This window comes from Natator depressus, chromosome 21 (genome assembly GCF_965152275.1).
Source record: "Natator depressus isolate rNatDep1 chromosome 21, rNatDep2.hap1, whole genome shotgun sequence".
Lineage (NCBI taxonomy): Eukaryota > Metazoa > Chordata > Testudines > Cheloniidae > Natator > Natator depressus.
The window spans coordinates 15964438-15986051 of NC_134254.1; the positions used below are offsets into that span (position 1 = coordinate 15964438).

A 21614-nucleotide genomic window follows, 5' to 3' on the forward strand; every position below is an offset into this window, starting at 1 on the left:
AGTCCTTAATGGAAACATAATAGATAGCTGAACGTCTGCAGCAAAGGCCCCAAGGGCTCAATATCTCTGCAAATTGCTGACAGCTCCTCAAAATAATCCTAGCAGAGTGAAACCCTGCACTGACTCATAAAGGGAAGCCACAGAAAGGGGTGGGGGTGCTCAGTCTAACAACCTGCTGCTTCTTTATTCCACCCAGCCCATAGAGATCACGTACCCTTGAGAGCTTGCAGAGAGCAAAGGTGATGATGGGCAGGCAGGAGAGAATGAGCCCAGCCACTCCTGAGATGTCAGAGCCTCACCCCACCCTAATTGCATCCTCACCATTGCTAGAAGCTTCCCAAGGGTCACTGTGGAGGTTCCCATCTCTAAATATGACGTCCCCATGTAAAATGTAATACTGAGATGGCTTTGGTCAAAGGCCATCTCCTTGGGGCCACTAATCATTGGTGCAAGGGTGGCATTAGCCACTGGATACAGCCAAGTCTTCCCCACACGGCCACGACTGGTTGATGGAAGTTGTCACAGGGCTGCTACTCAGCGAGGCTCTCTGGTGCGACACTAACCCGATACACCTGCCTGAAACTGTTACCAGAGTCAATCTTATACACCCACCTGCCTCCCTCATGTGTATTGCCCTTTCCTCATTGCACACAAAGTCCTCCTCTGAGCTGCTGGGGGTCCTGTGCTGTGCATTCAAGTAGCACGTCCACAGCGGGTTTGTGTTTGTTCGAAGGCAGAGGACATTTGGTCCTGCCAACTATTCACCAGCTTGAATTCAAACCTCTGCTGACTAGCATACATGAGACAATGAGAACACTTGCTGCAGGCAGCTTGTTCAGACCTCCAGAGTAGCTAAGAGAGCCCACTTATTATCAGGAACCTTTAGTCTAGACCCCTAGGTTACCTAGGGAGGTGGTGGAATCTCCTCCCTTAGAAGTTTTTAAGGTCAGGCTTAACAAAGCTCTGGCTGGGATGATTTAATTGGGGATTGGTCCTGCTTTGAGCAGGCCTGATATTCTATGATTCCTTAGCCAATCAGTGCTGATCCTGTAAGAGGCCAGTATTGAACCATATGATCGAGACCCTCCACCCTTCCCTATGTCCTACTATTTCTCCTTCCTGGAAGGCGCCAGCGCAAAGAGAAAGAGCTACTGGCCGGCGGGTTCATTATACCCGGTATTCTAACTCTGACTGAGGAATGAGCACGTCCACCAGAAAAGCAGCAGGGTCCCCTCCAAACCGAGGAATTGCTCTGGCTTCCCTGATAAGCTCGCCAGCCCTGCCTTTGAACCGCTCTAACAAGCAACAGGGGAAGGTCCTCTTGCCTGTGTCAGTCAACTCAAGTTGCAGGGACGGAGGAGATATTTCCCCTGCTTGGATGCAGTGCGACATAGAATATCAGGGTTGGAAGGGACCCCAGAAGGTCATCTAGTCCAACCCCCTGCTCGAAGCAGGACCAATTCCCAGTTAAATCATCCCAGCCAGGGCTTTGTCAAGCCTGACCTTAAAAACCTCTAAGGAAGGAGATTCTACCACCTCCCTAGGTAACGCATTCCAGTGTTTCACCACCCTCTTAGTGAAAAAGTTTTTCCTAATATCCAATCTAAACCTCCCCCATTGCAACTTGAGACCATTACTCCTCGTTCTGTCATCTGCTACCATTGAGAACAGTCTAGAGCCATCCTCTTTGGAACCCCCTTTCAGGTAGTTGAAAGCAGCTATCAAATCCCCCCTCATTCTTCTCTTCTGCAGACTAAACAATCCCAGCTCCCTCAGCCTCTCGTCATAAGTCATGTGCTCTAGACCCCTAATCATTTTTGTTGCCCTTCGCTGGACTCTCTCCAATTTATCCACATCCTTCTTGTAGTGGGGGGCCCAAAACTGGACACAGTACTCCAGATGAGGCCTCACCAGTGTCGAATAGAGGGGAACGATCACATCCCTCGATCTGCTGGCTATGCCCCTACTTATACATCCCAAAATGCCATTGGCCTTCTTGGCAACAAGGGCACACTGTTGACTCATATCCAGCTTCTCGTCCACTGTCACCCCTAGGTCCTTTTCCGCAGAACTGCTGCCTAGCCATTCGGTCCCTAGTCTGTAGCGGTGCATTGGATTCTTCCATCCTAAGTGCAGGACCCTGCACTTATCCTTATTGAACCTCATCAGATTTCTTTTGGCCCAATCCTCCAATTTGTCTAGGTCCTTCTGTATCCTATCCCTCCCCTCCAGCGTATCTACCACTCCTCCCAGTTTAGTATCATCTGCAAATTTGCTGAGAGTGCAATCCACACCATCCTCCAGATCATTTATGAAGATATTGAACAAAACCGGCCCCAGGACCGACCCCTGGGGCACTCCACTTGACACCGGCTGCCAACTAGACATGGAGCCATTTATCACTACCCGTTGAGCCCGACAATCTAGCCAGCTTTCTACCCACCTTATAGTGCATTCATCCAGCCCATACTTCTTTAACTTGCTGACAAGAATACTGTGGGAGACCGTGTCAAAAGCTTGTCAAGGACATCCTGCTGGGGCGTCCCTTCCTCCCCTCTCAAGATAAGCACAGGGGCCAAATCCCAGCTAAGTAGGCTCCAGCATGCCTCCTTCTCTCTCCGCTGAACAGAGTTTCCTGACCACGCAGAATGTCCTCTGCTGTCACACTGATCTGGGGCTTAGGCCAGGTGGGGAGGATATCCAAAAATCAACAGCTGGCACAAGTGAGGGAGGGAACGCTCCTGAGTACAAGGCCTGCTTCTCTACTTCCCATCACCAGATTTATGGAGAGGAGAGGACAATCGGGCCAACAGACTGGGTCAAATCCCCTCTCATTTACACTGGACTCTGGATCTGCCCTAGGTAGAGCTGAGCAAAGAGCTTCTTTTTTGGTTTGGTAGCTGAACTGAAAAATACAAAAATTGTTCATTTCATTCGACCCAAAATAGTTCCCCCCCCATTTTGTTTTTTTGGGTTTTTTTTTTTAACCCTTGGTTTGTTTTAAACAAAGCTAGCTAAACCTCTAAATGAAACTTCATTTCAAAATGAAAGAGTTAAAACATTTCATTTAGAAAATGTCAAAACAAAACATTTTGACTTGTTCCATTTTTTCCCCCCAGACAAAAGTATTTGCTGAATTAGAGCCAAATACATGAATAGTTTCACTTGAGCCAAAGCTGGATTTTTTCAGTAAATAAACAATTCATCTGAAAATTTCTGGCTGGCTCTCGCACTAGGGTCACAGAGCAGCCTGGATCCCTGTCTAAAATACACAGTGGTTATATACCTATCTGAGCACAGTGTCACCGGCTGTTTCCCCACCTACGCCAGTTTCCTGGTCATAGCAAAGAGAGGACCAAAATATATTCGTGAATTACAGCAGACATTGATTGCTCAAAGGAGATGTACAACGTAATGAATGGTTTCAGAGTAACAGCCGTGTTAGTCTGTATTCGCAAAAAGAAAAGGAGCACTTGTGGCACCTTAGAGACTAACCAATTTATTTGAGCATAAGCTTTCGTGAGCTACAGCTCACTTCATCGGTTGCATACTGTGGAAACTGCAGAAGACATTATATACACGGAGACCATGAAACAATACCTCCTCCCACCCCACTCTCCTGCTGGTAATAGTATATCTAAAGTGATCATCAAGTTGGGCCATTTCCAGCACAAATCCAGGTTCTCTCGCCCTCCGCCCCCCCCCCCCCACACACACACAAACTCACTCTCCTGCTGGTAATAGCCCATCCAAAGTGATCACTCTCTTCACAATGTGTATGATAATCAAGGTGGGCCATTTCCTGCACAAATCCAGGTTCTCTCACCCCCTCACCCCCCTCCAAAAACCACACACACAAACTCACTCTCCTGCTGGTAATAGCCTATCCAAAGTGACCACTCTCCTTTGGAAAGGGGGGGGGGGTGAGAAAACCTGGATTTGTGCTGGAAATGGCCCACCTTGATTTTCATGCATGTTGTAAGGAGAGTGGTCACTTTGGATAGGCTATTACCAGCCGGAGAGTGAGTTTGTGTGTGTGGTTTTTGGAGGGGGGTGAGAGAACCTGGATTTGTGCAGGAAATGGCCCACCTTGATTATCATACACATTGTGAAGAGAGTGGTCACTTTGGATGGGCTATTACCAGCAGGAGAGTGAGTTTGTGTGTGTGGGGGGGGGGGCGGAGGGTGAGAAAACCTGGATTTGTGCTGGAAATGGCCCAACTCGATGATCACTTTAGATAAGCTATTACCAGCAGGAGAGTGGGGTGGGAGGAGGTATTGTTTCATGGTCTCTGTGTATATAATGTCTTCTGCAGTTTCCACAGTATGCATCCGATGAAGTGAGCTGTAGCTCACGAAAGCTTATGCTCAAATAAATTGGTTAGTCTCTAAGGTGCCACAAGTACTCCTTTTCTTTTAACGTAATGAATGTAATGAACATTCAGGGAGTCCCCTGGAACCAGACCCAATAGTACGGGGTGGGAGAAAAGGAGCAGGAAAGGGGACACAGAGAGAGAATGTGCTGATTATAATTACCTTTGTTCTCCTTTATCATGTGGTGTTTCTTGGTTGGGAATTCCACTGGTTTGTACAGTCATCCAAGAGGATTGCTCATGAGCGCGCGCACACATACTCACATTGGATCAGACAGGATACAGGTTACCAAAGAATTTGTCCAAATCACTTCTTTTCTCTAAAATGTAGCTAAATTGATCACTTAATTAACTCCAAGTGTGGGCTTGGTGCCTCACCTGCAGTGCTCTCGACCTAATGTCTAGCCATCCATCCATCCAATCCAGGGTGATCGTACCGTATAATAAGAGAATCTGAGCACCAAAGGTAGCTCTGAATAATGGCATTCAACCACTCCGCTTCACCTTGACCAGAAACTGGGGGCTGCCCCATGGGATCTTGTGGGGGGGAAAGGAATGAGCAGCAGGGTAAAATTGATTAAGGATGCCTTGTTCACCATCTAGACTAAGGGGAACCAACTCTGGAGCAGGAGGCGAACATGTGACTAAGCAGTTTATGCACCCAAGACTCTTCTCCACTTTGCAAGAATCATGTTATTTTTCCTTTCCATTACGTGGACGAGTATCACTTGGGTGAAGCCAGGTGGTCCAGCATTTACTATGGGGAACAGGCTTATTTGAGGATTAACAAAGGGGAATAAATCACTACTTCCCACACACACCTGCCACAGACCCCCAGGCCACAATACAGGGATCTGAACTTCTCATGGGTGTTTGCTCAGGGGTTTGGTTCAGCCTCACATCTAGCTTTATTATTTTTTTAAGAGTGCAGAGCAGGGCTGGCAAAGCCCAGAAATTGCCCCTGAAAATGAGAAATGAGGCAGAAAATCATGATTCATTCTGCACTGTAAGTTTTGCAAATCTCCATACAAAAGCGCAACCAGAGTCCCCACACAGAGATCTCACTGTGAGACTTTCTGCTCTTCCTACAGCAGCTCTGCACAGCCCTGAGCAGCATGGATTCACTTGGTGAGTTCAGAATTTCGTACAGTCCCTACCAGCAGAGCAGAAGATCTACTGCAATACTGCCTAAACTCGTAGCTCTGGAAAGCTGAGGTCCTCCTAGTCCCATTGACTCCAGGGAAGTCACACGTATCCTGCTAGGGCCCTGAGTTTGAGTCTGAAATTCTCATCAGCCCTGTAAAACGACCTTAGAAATCCAAGCCTAGTCCCTAGGGGTCATTGATCCATATAAAAATACAATGAGGAAGGGGGCTGAGGGGCAATGGCAGAGTTGTGAAGGTAAAGGAGCTCTAAGAGTCAGAAATTTTCTGACCAAATATCAATCCATTTCCTTCACGAGCAGTAAAATCCACCCACGTCTAAATTAACAAGCGTATCTAGCACACCACTCCTCAGCCCATGTTTTCAAAGCACTTTGGGATAATTAATTAAGTCACATAACACCCACAGGGGGTAAGTAAAAAATGTATCATTATCCCCATTTTACAGATGGGGAAACTGAGTCATGACAAGTCACATAACAATATTCATTAGTATTATGGTTAACAATGCTTAGCCCTGTTATGGTGCTTTTCATGCACAGACCACAAAGCACTTTACCAAGAGGGAAGAGACATTATCATGATCCCCACTGATCAGATGGGGAAACTGAGGCACAGAGAGGCAAGGTGGCTTGTCAAGGTTGCACAGCACGTCAGTGCCAGGAATTGAACCCAGATCTCCTGATTTTCTTTGCAACTCCACGACACCCCCACACACTCCAGTGGCTGGACGTTTCTGAATTCTGCACCTAAGAATGCAATCTTTTTATTACCCAGCTCTCTCTCTCTTTTTTTTTTTTTTTTTTTTTTACTCATTACCAGTTTCAGTTGCATTTCTAGAGCAGCAGACAGCAAAAAAGGAAATGATGCCATATAAACATGTTGAGACCGAGTCTCTCCCAGGCCGCAGGGAAAAGCTACAGCAATGAAATATGACTGGGTCCCACCCTGAGTGATGGGTGGAGAACACCCTTGATCTTGCTTGTGAAATGGAGTGGCTGCTGCACGGCACGGCACAGCAAGGGGAACACTTGCAAAAGCAGCAAAAATACATTGTTCCTCCAGAGACGCTCATCCCCTCCCATCCACTTCTGGAAGCTGCTTCTCTATCGCAGGCAGAGAGGCAACCTTGATCTAGTTCTGTGAGAAGCCAACTTGCATTGGCCAGGGAAGCAAATGTTAAGCTTGCGGCTATTGTGAAGGATGCAAAACCTTGGATCGGGACTCACGGATTTGGGCGCCTGGGCTTGTGGCTGTATGAAACAAACAAAATCCCTTTTCTTTAAGAAATATGCCCCAAGCATCCTTTTTTCTCCACAGATGTTTCAGTAGCAACAAATAACGACCTTGATCCTGAAATCCTAACTCAGGCAAAACTCCTGTTGGAGTCAGTGGGAATTTTGCCTGCAGAGAGAGTGCAGGACTGGGGATAACAAAGCCATATTCCATGGTCTGCTAAGGCCCATTCTGCGCTGCAGCTGGTGGAGAACTCAGTGTGAGCAGGTGGACTCTGCTGGAAGAAAGCAGGTAGCTAGAGCTCTGCCACCTCCTGCACCAGCTGCTTCCACGAATGTCATGAGTTTGAGGGTCTCAGGACAGTTCCTAGTGGAGAAGTGTCACAAAAGGGCATTTACTCATTAATGTAATAACAGGCACTAATTTACCTCCATGTTAACATCATCATCAGACAGACCAAAGAGTTAAAGGGTCATGGACACCAACTTATGGCCTCCTTGCTAGGAAGGCCAGCTGTCTGCCTCGTTTGCAGAGACAGAGCATTCTGCTGCCTAGTATGTACCCATTCATGGGTAAGCGGAGCACTCCAGCCTCTAGGGCTGCCAATCCAGCACCTTGCATTCCCCACAACATTAACATAAAAGAAAAAACTAGGGGGCAGGGCAACATCGGCAGGGAAAGGCAACCGTGGGCCTAAAGGGTCTTTTGCTGTGCTAATTATATGGGGCTTCTGCTCCAAGCCTTCCTTCCCCTTTCAGAACCCTCTGGGTCAGACGCTGGTACGCTGGCCAGTTCGGTACAACAGCTGCAGCTTGGATGAGTCCCTGGCTGTCAATAGGTCTGTGGTCACCAAGATGGGGAAGTGGTGGCAACCTCTAGGTTCAGGACTGACATGCAAGCTGCCTGCAGGTGCGTACAGTACCTGCAGAGGCCTCTCGCAGGCTCCCGGTGCATGACTCAGACCCCACTGCACGGTGTGGCTCCATGCAGCCATCAGCGAAATGAGATCACACAATCCACCACGCCCATGGCATGATGATGTAACATTCAGAAGGGCCCACATTTACCCAAACACAGGTCCTCTTTCTGTCAGAACAATCCGACATAAGGCTGTTGTACCATGGGTCATCAGCAGGGATAGAACCCAGGACTTTCATCATCAAAAGCCTCTACCAAGGGAACACCAAAGGAGAGCACCCATAGGGCCAAGTTCTGATGCCCTCACTTGGGTTGAATACTACCTTATTCCATGAGCGGTCCAACCGATTTCAGTGGTGCCAAGTGCAGAGTGAGCATATCAAAATCTGGTCTTTATTAATAAGTAATTTGCGGGCTTTTATCTATGTGTGCCAGCCACTAGCGGGAGACATGATCACACATGCTTATCGAGAGTGCATCACATAGTAAAATGAGATACAAGGGAAAACCCAGGAGTGACAATGCAGATTCTCCAGGTAAAGAAAACTGCAGAGGAAAGAGAATAAACGAGTAACACGCAAACCACGGGCCAACCAGCAACTCCATGTACTTCCTAGATAACTTCTCTTATCACCAAAGAGACATTGGGTAGAATCAGTGATTCAAGGTCACCTACCAAAAAGAACAATATTTAGAGCGCAAATTCTTCAGGGCAGGGACCGTATCTTACTGTAGGGGATAGAGAAGGATTTCCTTTAGTACTTTTCATACTCTGGGGATAGACAATCAGGGCTTGCAAGGATTATAATGGATCACTGTCCCAACGTTTTGTCTGGACTCAGTGCAAAACCATAAGTGATGTCACGTTCTTATCACTGCCCTGCTAGCTCAAAAACCTTTAAGACTTCACAGAAACGATAATTCTAATCAAGACATCATGAAAGGTGTTCAGGAAATTGCCCCTCTTATTATTGCCACCTTTTCCATTTCTTAAAGTAGAGGAAATGCAAATGGGAGACTCACCTGCATAACAGAGTTTAGACATTTTATGAGTTTCAAGCAAACTTGAAGACAGAGCTCAAAGTTAGCCGAAAACAGGTGGTGGTGGAGGTTGGGTGGTGTTTGCATTCCTTTAATACCTCTAGGGAGCAAGCAGAGTGGAAAAAGAAGTTCCCCTGTCTGGATGTAGTGTGTAATCTCACGGGCCCAAGCAGATTTAGGCCTGGGGTTACATTTTCAAAAGCACCAGTGTAACCAAAGACTCAGCACCATTTTCAAAAGTGACCACGGAACTTAGGACCCTCACTGAAAGTCTATTGGACTCAGGCACTTTGAGGAACTGTACCCCTGGCCCGTACCTGGAGAAGAGACCTTCAGGGAACAGCCAGGTGCGGCACAAGTCAATAGTGAAGTTGTGCCCAGCTGCAATGCTAGGGGGCACTGTGCTGTTGCGGGTGCCATCTTTTGGAGAAGATGTAGAACAGAAGCCCTGATCATTCCCAGTCATCTCATCTGCTTTTTTCCAAGAGGACTCGGTGACCCTGAACCCTAAGTCCTAACTCTAACCAGCTCTGAGTTTGGGGATAGGTTTGCATTCGGATCTGACCTGTGAGTTCATTGCTAGTTGCCACTCAGGTCAGATACACACTCTCTGCCCGCTGCTCATTCAACACCGGGCGCTCCTGGTGGCCACAGCTGTTGTCGGTCAGCTGGTGCTGGCTCGGGGATATGGAGGATCATTCAACAAAGCAAAGCACAGAAGATGTGAACCAATATCTAAATTGTAACCAGCCTTTGGCTTTCTCCAGACAACAAAGACACAGCATTTATAGCAAACATGCAGGAACGAGAGAAGGAGCAAGAACAAAGCTCAATAAGGGGAGATTTAAATCCCCAAACTGCCAGCTGCACCCCCAGGATGTTTTTACACAATGGCCAAATCACTGAAAAGTATCACCGGGCTTTGTAGGGTGCTGCAAATACCACTCAGGTTACGCTGGATTCAGTGCCATCAGCTTGGCTAAACAGAGGGCTCTGAAATGCAGTATTTCCGCCTCAGGCAGAGCAATTAGGTGGGGCAACAGCTTCAGTGAGACCTACCTTCCTACCCCCCACACTCCTGTTACTGAATCTTTCCCTTCTTTGCAGAGATAAGCCTGCAGGAAAATACTGGATCCAGTTTCAGAAACAAGTTTCCTTGAACCTACCCCCGTAATGGCCCCAAACCATCCACCCAGAAGGAGAGGAGAGTTCTGATCCAGATTGCGGACTGCTGAGATCCAGGCCTGTTGTGCTGCCCAAACAATTTGTTACCTCCGTTCTCAGGGAACAAGAAAACTTCCTCCCTTGCCCACCTAGAACATCTGGAGGCTGTTGATGTCCATCTTACTCTTGTCTCCACGGCACAGTTGGCTCCCCATATTGACCAGCAGTCCACTCCTATGGACTCTCATGCTGTGAGTTGCTCTCTGTACCCCCCAATAGCAAGGCACAGAGAAAAGAACACCTTACCGGATACCCCCAGTTGCTGTTTCCTGTCTGGGCTTTAGCGTAATAGCTGCCCCGGGTCGTCCCATAGTTAATGCCATCAGCCAAACCATCATACATGGAACCTGCAAGAAGAAGAACAACATTAGGAATGGAAAGCTAAGCTCCTATGTGGTTTGCATGTGGGACAAGGAGTTCTTTGTTCTCTGATGGGTCAAGGTCTTCCCCACTGTCCACCAGAGAAGGACAATGGACGTATCATAAATCAGGGGGAAGAGAAGCCCTCTCTCAATGGACATGGCTGCATAAGGCTAGAAGCCCCTTCTGAGTAGTCATTGGGAAAGGAATAAAGGGCAGGAGAGGGGTGATCCGACCTTCCAGTCACCTCTAAGGATCACAGTCTTCCACCTTTTCTTGTGTTGGGTAGTGCCTTGTTCCGAGAGCAATCCCATGAATTTCAACTACTCATTGTGAATCAAGGTGACAGACTCTGGCCCTTAGCTAATGGTGGTAGAAATGGAGTTTAGAGGTTCAGTTCTGTCCTTATCCAAATCTCTTGGATCAAGAAGAAACCCTGCAGGTTTTCTAATCAGCTACCAGCATAACTCAGCCCAGAAACATGAACTTCTCAACAGCCTACAACTGACCAGCCCTGCTGTGTAAAGCCTCTTTCCATCTACCTCCCACTGGCAAACTCTAAGAAGGTAATCCTTGCTTCATTTCACCAATTTCCCCTTCCTTCCAAAAGCCTTTTATATGAGGTCACATTGACCATTAAGAACAAAGATTAGAAGAAGTGTTAACTGTCCTCCAAGCTGGAACTCCATTGTACCTTGTGACAGCACAATACAGTGTGAGTTAGTAAGACCTACATTTTTGAAAGTGCCCACTAATTTTGGGTGCCCAAAATGAGACATCCAAGGCCTGGTTTAAGGAAACGTAAAGACCCTCTGGCTCCAAATGATGGAATTCCACTGGAGCGCTAGGCACTCAACACCTCTGAAAATCAAGCCCAAAGCATCTCAATTTGAGCACCCAAATTAGCGGGCACTTTTGAAAATTTAGCCCCTTCATCTCTTAGTAGAGATGGTCCTAAACTGGAATTTCCATTCAACACGAAAGTCTGGAAAAGAATTTGTTCCATTTCAGAATGAAAAAGCAGAATTTCAAAATTTCACACGGAAAGGAAATCTGAAAAAAAATAATCAAAAATACTTCATTTTGAAAATTCCAAAAGAAAATTGAGCCTGGAAGCCCAAGCTCCATGGTCCCTGGCCCAGCCATGGCTGCCAGAGCTTCCAGGCTCTCTGTCAGTCTGGCTCACGGGGAGCCAGAAGCCAAGAAACTCTGGGACCCTTGGCTGAGGCCCTCCCAGGCTCCCAGGTCTGGGGCAGGCAGCCTGGAAGCCTTGGTGCCCACAGCCCAGGCCAGTCTGCATGGCTGGCTGTCCCAGAGTTGCAGACTCTGAAAGGCCTTGGCTCAGCATCCCACCTGGTGAGCTTACAGGAAACCTGGCAGATTTCTGATGGACACCTGCCTACAGGTCATCCAAAGGTTCCATGAAATATTTTGTGTTCTAGAAACAGGCATTTGTTGATAAAGCCTTGTTTCATCAGAAAATTCCTCACCAGCTCTCTTTCTCCCTCTTACATCTTTGACTGTTTGGCATGCCAGCTCTGAGACACCCTGCAGTCATTCACACTGAGCTGTTCCTCTTCAAAGTGCCTTACAGCCACCAATGCCAAGATCCTCAAAGGTATTTAGGCTCCTAACTTCTAACTCATTAATAACTCCCACTTTGGGTCATGAACAAACATGGCGCAGGTGAGCGCTCCAGCCCAGCCAGCCTCTGGAGGCTGGCACATTCTAGTTATCACTCTAGGCCAGAGTAATAGCATGGAGGATGACCATGACCATGTGATCATTCTAGGCTGGAGCACTATACCAGAGGGGGAGAAACACTGATCCAGAAGAGGTAGGAGAAATTACCCAGAATGGGCATCTGCAGGGAAATTTTCCCCGACCCCTCAGTGCCCATGTCTAGACTGACGATTCCATTGTCCATTAAACTCAAGAGGTTCGGAGAGTAACTTCTCTAGAACCAATTCTTAATTTGGGCCAGGGCTGAGCACCAGCATCTCTAGGCTTGGTAGTTCACAGCCCCGGCACGTCTGAGCTTGCCACATCAGTTATGAAAGTGAAAACAATTTCTTGAGCCCCGGCAAATAATTGCTTGAGCCCCAGCACCTCTTCCATTACAAATTAAGCACCGTCCAGAACCCTATTAATTTCTCGATAACCCTACTCATTTCATCCGTATTCACTTCCAAAGGACTTTCCTATAAGAGCTGTATTGGCAAAGGGAATGGCAAGACATGTGTGGATGGATGGATGGCACACTCGCATCTCTCCAGTTTGAGTACTCCCCCACTCTATGCATTCCCCTGGCACAATTCTCCGTGTTGATTTCAATGGGGCAGGTTGGTGCACTGCTGCTGGGGTGGGGAAGGAGTAAGGTGGGACATGAATCTATGGGTTTAACCCATGCAATTCTTCCCGGTGATATGTGTTAGCTAACAAAGCCAGCACTAGGGACAGATCCTTTGGCCCCAGTTGCCTGGAAATAATTTCTTGGCTAACACTCTCCTGATCTGTTCTCACGTCCAGTAACACCCAGAGGGGAGCTTCTATGCCTTCCTCCCTTGCCCACTTCCCATGCAATTCAACAGCTCCCCTTTTTGTAAAAGGGCCACTCTCTGCAGCAAAAATCAGCAGCCTTACAGCTCTGCAGGCTGGGAACTTGCTGCTTTATTCAACTTCATCACAAGAGTCAGGAGAAAACTCCATTAACTAAAAGTAAGGGAGGGGTGGAGCCTGGCTCCATCCCATAATGCTCTGTGTAACCCAGCTAACCATAGCACAACGACTTCACAACACACTCCTGAGGACAGGAAGGGTTTGGTGCTCAGGGCAGGTCATGGGCTTATCTGACCCTCACTGTTTTGGGGATCATTTTTCCCCTCCCCTCCTTTTTCATAAGGACCTTCCCCAATTTGCCCTGAGCTGCAGCAAGACCCTTTCTTTCCCTAGCTGAGCATCACCCCGAGTCATTCGCGCGCGATGCTCGTCAGTGGAGAGGGTGCTAAATGCTTCTTGAACTGGGTCACCAGCCAGCACAGTTGCACGGTCACTGCCTGCCAGGCTGACAGATATTGTCTCACTGTTTCTTTGTACTCCCCCCGTCGGTCTGTAATACTAAGTCTGTCAGCTGTTTGGGGCAGGGGCTGTCTTTTTGTTCTGTGTTTGTACAATGCCTACACAATGGGGTCCTGTGCACTCCAACAATACAAATAATAAATAAGCCCCTTTGAGGCACATCTTTGCTTTCATTGCGTAGCTTCATTACTATGGGCTGGACTCAAAAGGAATTTTGCATCATGGACAGTTCGCCCCCCCCCCGCCCCGGGTGAGATTTAACGATTGGCTTTATTACTGAGAATTTCTGTTGTATATAGCGCACCCAATGTGCTATGCTCTTTAAAGCCTGGGGTGTGAAATCTGCGTTCTCTACTGTCATGGAATTGTGGCCCTCAGCTGGTAGAATTCATAGAATATCAGGGTTGGAAGGGACCTCAGGAGGTCATCTAGTCCCACCCCCTGCTCAAAGCAGGACCAATCCCCAATTAAATTGGACAGGAAATTCAAACTCCATGCAAGAGAGCATCAGGGGCATGGGGAAATCAGTGTAAAACATCAGCCTCATATTGTCCTGTCCTACTTAAGTAGTTGATGCTTCTGTTTATCATGAGCGGGGGGCTTTGATACTGGCAATCAGCTGATAGGAGAGGAGGACAATGTAGGTCTCCCATAATCTGCCTTTCCAAGTGGAGGTGACTGTTGTGTATCCCAGATCTCGAGGCTCTGGAATTGAAAGCCAAAGTCTCCTGGAAAATGGCATGGCGAGGGGTGGAAAAGGGAGAGTACCAAGGAAAAGTCCCAGAGGAGGAGCATTTATGGAACCCTTTATTGGGGCTGGGAAATCCGCTGGTCCTGCTCACTGGGGAAGAGCCTACACTTGCCACCAGAAGTATTGAGACCTAATGGTTCAATGTGTACTGTACACCATTTATTTTAGCCCGGCAGTTAATGAGATCTTTAAAACGCATGCACTTGGTCTAAGCCGGAGTCTGTGTAAGCCAGAGGGTTCCTAGTGGCAGGGTGAGACACAACATGAAAGGACCACACCCTCAGCAGGTGTAGATCAGCACAGCTGCACCAGGGGTACCGGCAGAAAGAAAAGGAGTACCTGTGGCACTGGAACCATTTGTATAGTGGGGGTGCGGAGAGCCACTGAACCAACTGTAAACCCTGGATACAATGAGAACAGGAGGACTCGTGGCACCTTAGAGACTAACAAAGGTATTTGAGCATAAGTTTTCATGGGCTACAGCCCACTTCATTGGATGCATAGAATGGAACATATACTAAGAAGATTATAAACACACATACAGAAAACATGAAAAGGTGGCGTAAGAGGCTAATTAATTAAGATGAGCTATTACCAGCAGGAGAAAAAAAACTTTTGTAGTGATAATCAAGCTGGCCCGTTTAGACAGTTGACAAGAAGGTGTGAGGATACTTAACATGGGGAAATAGATTCAATATGGGTAATGACCCAGCCACTCCCAGCCTCTATTCAAAGCCAAGTTAATAGTATCTAGTTTGCATATTAGTTCAAGCTCAGCAGTTTCTCGCTGGAGTCTGTTTTTGAAGCTTTTCTGTTGCAAAATTGCCACCTTTAAGTCTGTTACTGAGTGTACACGATGGAATCCACTTCAAGCCAGGGGGTGGGGCAGCACGCTTAGTTCCAGCGCCTGTGAGCTGCACTGAAGTCAACAGCAGCTATGCTGATTTACACCAACTGAGATCTGGGCCACAGCATTCTAGTTTGCAGCTGTACACACTAAAGGTGACATTGAACAGAGAGATGCTGGCAAGAGCAGGCTCGGGGCTGGCTGTATGGATCTCTATCGTTCCTTAGAAATACTTTCTTTGTAAAAGAAAAGCTAAGTCTTTTGGGTCTGCCCCTGCAAACCTTGTGTCTTCAGTGGGGCTGCCCACGTGACTAAGGGCTAGTTGCAGTGAGTGAGTTGCAGGAATGCCATTAGTCAATGGAAGTTAATCAGATTCCTCACAGGCAACCTGATCTTAAGCAGGGCTAAAAGGACTGATGGAGGGATAGGGGAGGAGATAAGCTATGTCAATGGAGCAGTTTTTCCTTGTTTTTTTTCCAAACCTTATCTATTTAAAAAAATGCAAAGTGACACCACAGGAATAAACCACAGCCACCCAGTAAACAAGGAACAACCCAGGAACCCACACCACAGCGAGGGAATGGGTGTGTATTAATCTCATTCATGTAGCGGAGAGCAGCACAACAAGAACCAATGGCTGGAAGTTGAAGCCAGACAAATTCAAATTAGAAATAGGGAGGGTGATTAACCATTGGAACAAACTAGCAATGGGTAGTGATGCATTCTCCAGCTCTTGAAGTCTTCATCTCAAGACTGGCTACCTCTCTAGAAGACATGTCTTAGCCAAACACAAGTTACTGTGCTCAATGAAGGGCTAATGGGATGAAATTTTATGGCCCATGTTATGGCTTTAAAAAAATATCAACGTATGTTTATTCTAACAGCTCTGGAGTACTCAAAGTCCTCTATCCAGCCACAACAGAGATCGGCCTGGGGCGGCAACAGAGTAAGCTTCCCACACTCACTGCCATAGCAGTAGGAGCTGTAGGGACTCATCCCAGGATGAGAGAGTTCATTTTCCATGGCCCACTCATTCACTGGCCTCTCTGCACAAGGTGGGCACTGAGTCGCTGTTGATGAAGACACCTGCTCACTCAGAATCAGCCTGATTTGGGGTGGAATTTTCAAAAAGCACCTCATTTTAGGACCACAAGCCCCGTTGACTTTCTACAAGCTCCTGGGTCACTTAGGACCTTTTGAAAAATCCCATGCTAATCCAACTCCTTTCAAGTGACTTTGCTTTGAGATTCCACCCCCGCCCCACTCTCTAGGGAACTTTGGGATATCTGCTCTGTCTTCTGGGACCTTGTGCAATTTATATATCATGTGACGAACCCAGCACAATGTTGGGTGCCATAACATGAAATGCTATTTAGTCCCTGAATACACACAGAAGAATTAAAAAGCAGAAAATGTCCCAGAGTCGATGTTTCCTAAATATCTTGGCCAGGAATGTCCAAGGTGATTACCAACAATTAGCCAAATTTGCAACAGCAGCAGCCAGGTGTGAAGCATGGATTTAGGAGCCTACCTACCTAAACAAGGTGCCTGGTTTTCTAAAGCATGGAGTGCTCTGCAGTTCCCGTTGAGATCCATGGGAGTGGTGGGTGCTCAGCACTTTGGAAAATCAGGGTGTTTATTGGATCAAATCCTCAAGGGCGATTCTGTTTCAGAATGTAAATATCTGCCCAATTTCTCCACACATTTTTTGAATGGCACCCACTCCTGCCCATCAGCCGTAGGCTGAATCCCCAGCAGAGCTGTGGCAAAGGTGTGGGGCAGAATCGTCACGGACACCTGCAAAGATTTCTCCCTACAGTTGAGGTGTTCGTGGTGAACAGCGACCATAACATCACGAACTGGCAAAGTTGTCTGAGTCCCTGCCTCTTCATCCGGCACCTACTGTCAGCCCGGTTTGTTTCTTATTCCACCAGATCCTGAGACCACAAAGCCTTAATCGACAAAAGTGAGAGGAGCTAGGAACAGATTTACACATGACCACATCTTCCAGTTACCCCTGTGATTAGCGCCTTCAGCTGCCACAGACAAGCTTGCCTCTGCCCTCTTCAACACCACCTCCTGGCTCCCACAATCACAGCAGTCACAGCTTCATACGCTACCATCCTGGCATAGTATGGGGTACTGCCTACACACTCTCCGCCACAGAGCTGCTACATCCCCCATGCAGTGGGTTTGGCATGCAAAGGAAATAGTTCAAGGGGGCTTAGGAAGCCAGCTGAAACTGTATAAACATTTGGCCCCTACCCCAAACTCCATAATGCAGCCCTGCTTCTCCTCGGAAGCCAGCCCCACATTCGAAGTCAAGTGCTGCTGTTACCTAGAACTTTTGGATATTTGACCCCTCTCATATTTGAGTCATCTATACATATCTGCCTTGAGACTCTTACAACCTTGCAAAGCCAGTCCAGATCCTCAAGGGTTGAGCAGAGACCTTTGCATGTCTCATTCAGCATCAGTATCACTCATCCTTCCTGCTAACACCTCTCACTATCCTTCCATCACAGCTGGACATCTTCTCCCCAGGAGGATGTCCCCCAGCTTTGCCACTCTTACAGCGGGAGTGAAATCCAGATCACAAGGTCACTGGAAATCACAAGCACAACTGAGACCGGAATAACTCGGCGCAATGGACGGCGAGAGCGGCTCAGCTGTAGGTGACCCAATCACAAAGCCCTTCCCGACACATGGACCACGCTGCACGGGGAGGGGGAGAGGGTTTGGCTCTGAGGTTTTTTTGGTTTTTGTTTTTTCCCCCTCTGCTGGAGAATTTCTACAGTTCCCCAAAGGAAGAACAATGAAGCAAACTCTAAAGAGAAAGGATGGTCCTGGGGTTAAGGCTCTGCCTTAAGAGACAGGGCTCTTCAGTTCTTTTCCCATCTCTGCCACAGACTTGCTGTGTAACCACGGATGAGTTGCTTTGCTTCTTGTACCTCACTAATCCTGTCTGTAAAATGTGAGCAACGTTGCCGACCTGCTTTTCAGTAGGTTCATAAAAGCGCTTTGAGCTCAGGTGCAAAGTTATAGTAATGAGCAGGGGGAGAGATGATCGTCACTTTTCAAATGTGATGGGGATTCCTCGTCCTCCTCCATCTCCTCTTAGGTGCTACCAAATCGACAGAGCAGCGACTGCTAGAGCAAACCAGCCACATGCACAGAATGTATCCTGTGATTTACAAAGCGCAGGCTCTCCACCACTCTAAACTCCTTAGCACGCCTGAGCTGCCACACTGTCCCTGTATAAAGACAGCACATGTCTAGCTGGCTGCACTGAGCCTAGCAGGGCCATTACAGGAAACCATGCATTGGGCTGCTCATGGTCAGTGTTCCTAAGCCTGGACTAGAGGGGGAGGAAGCCACCCAAAGGGCACAAAGCTGTGAGCCCAGATACAGAGCAGGTCATAAGACATTTGGCAAATAATCCAAACAGCAGGGAAATATGCAGAGGAAAGCTGGGAAAATAGATCACTGTCTGGGAAGTGAAACACTATTTAGAGTCAGGGAACGAGCAGTTAATAATGCTTTGCACCTGCCATCTGATGCTGCCAAAGCACATCATGAAGATACATTAACTATGCCCCAAAGCAAGCCATGAGAAGGGGATGATTGCCACTTTCCACATGGGGAAACGGAGGCACGGGTGGTTAAAGTCACTTGCTCAGGATCACACAGCAACAGAGTCAGGGATTGAACCCAGAGGTCCTGACTCCTAGTCCTGTGCTAGCCCTTCCAGAGGCTGTAAGATTTCCTGCCATTTCCTCTGGACAGAGAAATCCCAGCAGGCAACTCCAGAGAAACGGGCCAGCTTGTCTCTTTTCAACAAAACCCAGCGGAACCAAATAGCCTAGATTACAAAGACCCCAAATACAAACCCACTGTGGGTTCTCAGTTGGCTCAGGAAGGGGGAACGTGAATCCCTTGCTACTCGGAGCGCGGCAGCGCGGAGCAAACCCTTCCTTTGTTTTACCTCGGTTGGAGTGCCCAAGGTTCGACGACTGAGAGGATTTTTGCTTCTGCCGTTTCACCGTCATCATCACCTGCTCCTGGACTCTCTGTTTTCCCGTGCCCCTAGTTTTCAGCTTGTGATCCGAGGGCAAGGCCAATGTAGAACTGGCCTGGTCTTGGAAACACTCATAAGCCAGGGCTGTTTTCAGCGGAGAGTGAAGCATGGCTGCAGAGAGAGTGAGTGGAGTGGAACTTCACCTGACTGCACTTCAGAAAACACAATGGTAACAATTCTTGAGCTGGGGTTAAACCTCAAGAATCCCTCCTTGCCATACGGCCCTCTGCTGCTGGCTTCTCCGCACTCCTTCCCCTGGCTCTCCGGCTGGGGTGTGAGCCGGCACGCCCTCCGTCAGACTGGATATACAGCCCCCTGCCTGCACACACCCACTCCGAGAGCACAGCGCACTCAGCTCAGGTGCTGCAGGGCAGGCAAGTTATTGCTGACCTGGATGCGATTGCGCTTTTTACACTCATTACATAAATGCACCAGGCAATAGGGAAGCGAGAGCAGGCAGGTGGAGTGGGAGGGGAACAGAGTCGGGAAACTTCATCCTCGGAGTGACGGCTTCCAGTTCCCCTTTGCAGATTCATTGCCAGCTGTGTGTCTAGATAGAAAACTCTACCCTGCATGACCGCCCTCCTCCCCGGCAATTGATCACTGGGCCCTTCCCCATGCAGCCTGCTCCCGCCCTTCTTTGCTTTGCGGTTTTTTCTTTTCCCTAGTATGAACTGGATCAGCATCCAGCACCAACAGCCTAGGGGATAGGTGGCTTCTCTACGCTGCAGGGTAAATCCAGGTCTGCTAGAGCAGCCATGCTGCAGTGTAAACCCGGGTTTCAGTTGCTGGACCCAGGTCTCTCAGCCGTGCCAACGCGTCCGTATTGCGCTATGCTGAACTTCTGACTTTGTTGCAAGCCCTGTCATTTTGCAGCTCAAGCTGCAGATCCAAGTCTCAGCAGGACTCAGGCTCTGACCCACCCCCACAGCAGGGTCCATGGGCACAAGTCCAGAGGGGTTCCTGGCCCAAGTCAGACTGATTTCTGCACGGACGGGAGCGGGGTTTGGGCTCAATCCAGAGTTTGAGCTGCCTGGGTTGACAGCGCAGCACAGACGTACCCTATGGGACAAGAGACGATTTCAGACGTGGTGTCTGCTCAGAGGACGTGTGTGGGGGCGACGCACTACACAGAGCTCAGGGGAGCTGGGTTCAGATCCTGGATCTTCCACAGACACCCTGTGTGACCCTTGGCAAGTCAATCTCTCTCTGACTCCGTTCCCCTTCTGTCAAAGGATAACCCTTCCTTTGACCACTTAGCCTGAAAGCTCTGGGGGGGCAGGGAACGCCTCCCTCCATGTGTATGGACAGTGCAGAGCACAATAAGGCTCTGTGCTCGGTTAGGGCCTCTAGACCCTGTTCTAGTCCTGGCACTGGAGCACAATGGGGAGCCCTCCCCAAAGAGAGACCCCTCCAGAGTCAGAACTGGTCCTACTTCTGCTCTTCATTCCATGCACTCGACAGGAAAATGCACGGGACCGTGGCCCGGATCCTCAACCGTCTGTAGGTGCCTAATTCCCATTGAAATCAATGGGAGTTAGCCCTTTGAGGACCTGGGCATCACTTCCACTCCAACATGAAGATGGCCTACAGCTTCTCACTAAGAAAAATCAAATGCAGGTACCGGATACATGTATGATACATGTGTAACCCTTCTGCCCATCAGAGTCAGCAGCAAGAAGGGCCAGGTTCGGTATCTAGGAGTTCCGTTCCAATAACACAATGCAAAACCGGCTGAAGCCCCCCCCAGTGACCTGGGACAAATATATATCAGCCCCCTGGGTGCCTCTAAGAGGCAATACTTCCCCTCTTGCAAGCACAGACTCTGAGTTTAGCAAAAGCCTTTTAATAATAGAGAGAAACAATGTGGCATTATGTTGGGGAAACACCACCAACAGGATTCATAACACAACCCATGAGCAAAAACCCACCCCAAGTAAATTGGGGCATGTCCTTTCCCTTTGGTTCTTGAGTCCAGCAACCCAAAAGTCACCCAAAGTCCCAAAAGTCCAACAACCCAAAAGTCTCTGTCCTTGGTCAGGGCAACCCCAGAGTTCGAAAGTTTATCTGCAGTTTTACCTCCCAGCCTGGGTGGAAATGGGGGGGTTAAGGGGCACCTTACGTGGTCCGAAGCCAACTGCCTTGCCTCTCCGTGGGGCTCCACTCCGCTCTGCTCCACCAGCCGTCCTGTGAGCCACTCCAGCTGTCCCACAAACTGTGCTGCTCCACCAGCCATCCCATGAGCTGCTCTGCAATATAGCTTCAGCCCCCCTCCCCAACACAGCACTTAGTGATTTCAGCTTTTAGTAATTTTAGCTCTTTAGTGATTTCAGCTTGTAATAGGGGAGCCTCAGTGCTGGTGCACCATTGACCCAAAGTGAATTCAGCTCAGCAGCCTGCAACTAGACTCCTAATAGAATCAAAACTAGCTCTGATATTCCACAATGGAGAGAGAAGATGCATTTAGAGCCCTCACCAGGAAGCCCATACCACCAAGTATTAACACCTGTCCCCAACCTCTCTCAATTCACTGCATTTTGGAACC

General features: G+C 48.3%; 1 protein-coding gene across 1 annotated transcript in view; it reads right to left on the reverse strand.

Moving 5' to 3' along the window:
• PKP1 (plakophilin 1) overlaps positions 1-19178 on the reverse strand; it is a 49728-nt gene extending 30550 nt beyond the window's left edge. Inside the window, exons 1-2 of the mRNA XM_074936324.1 lie at positions 18977-19178; positions 10202-10302 (exon numbers count right to left, since the gene is read on the reverse strand). Coding sequence (XP_074792425.1) covers positions 10202-10302; positions 18977-19178 — 303 coding nt within the window. The remainder of the gene's footprint in view (positions 1-10201; positions 10303-18976) is intronic.
• Positions 19179-21614: the final 2436 nt, after the last annotated feature.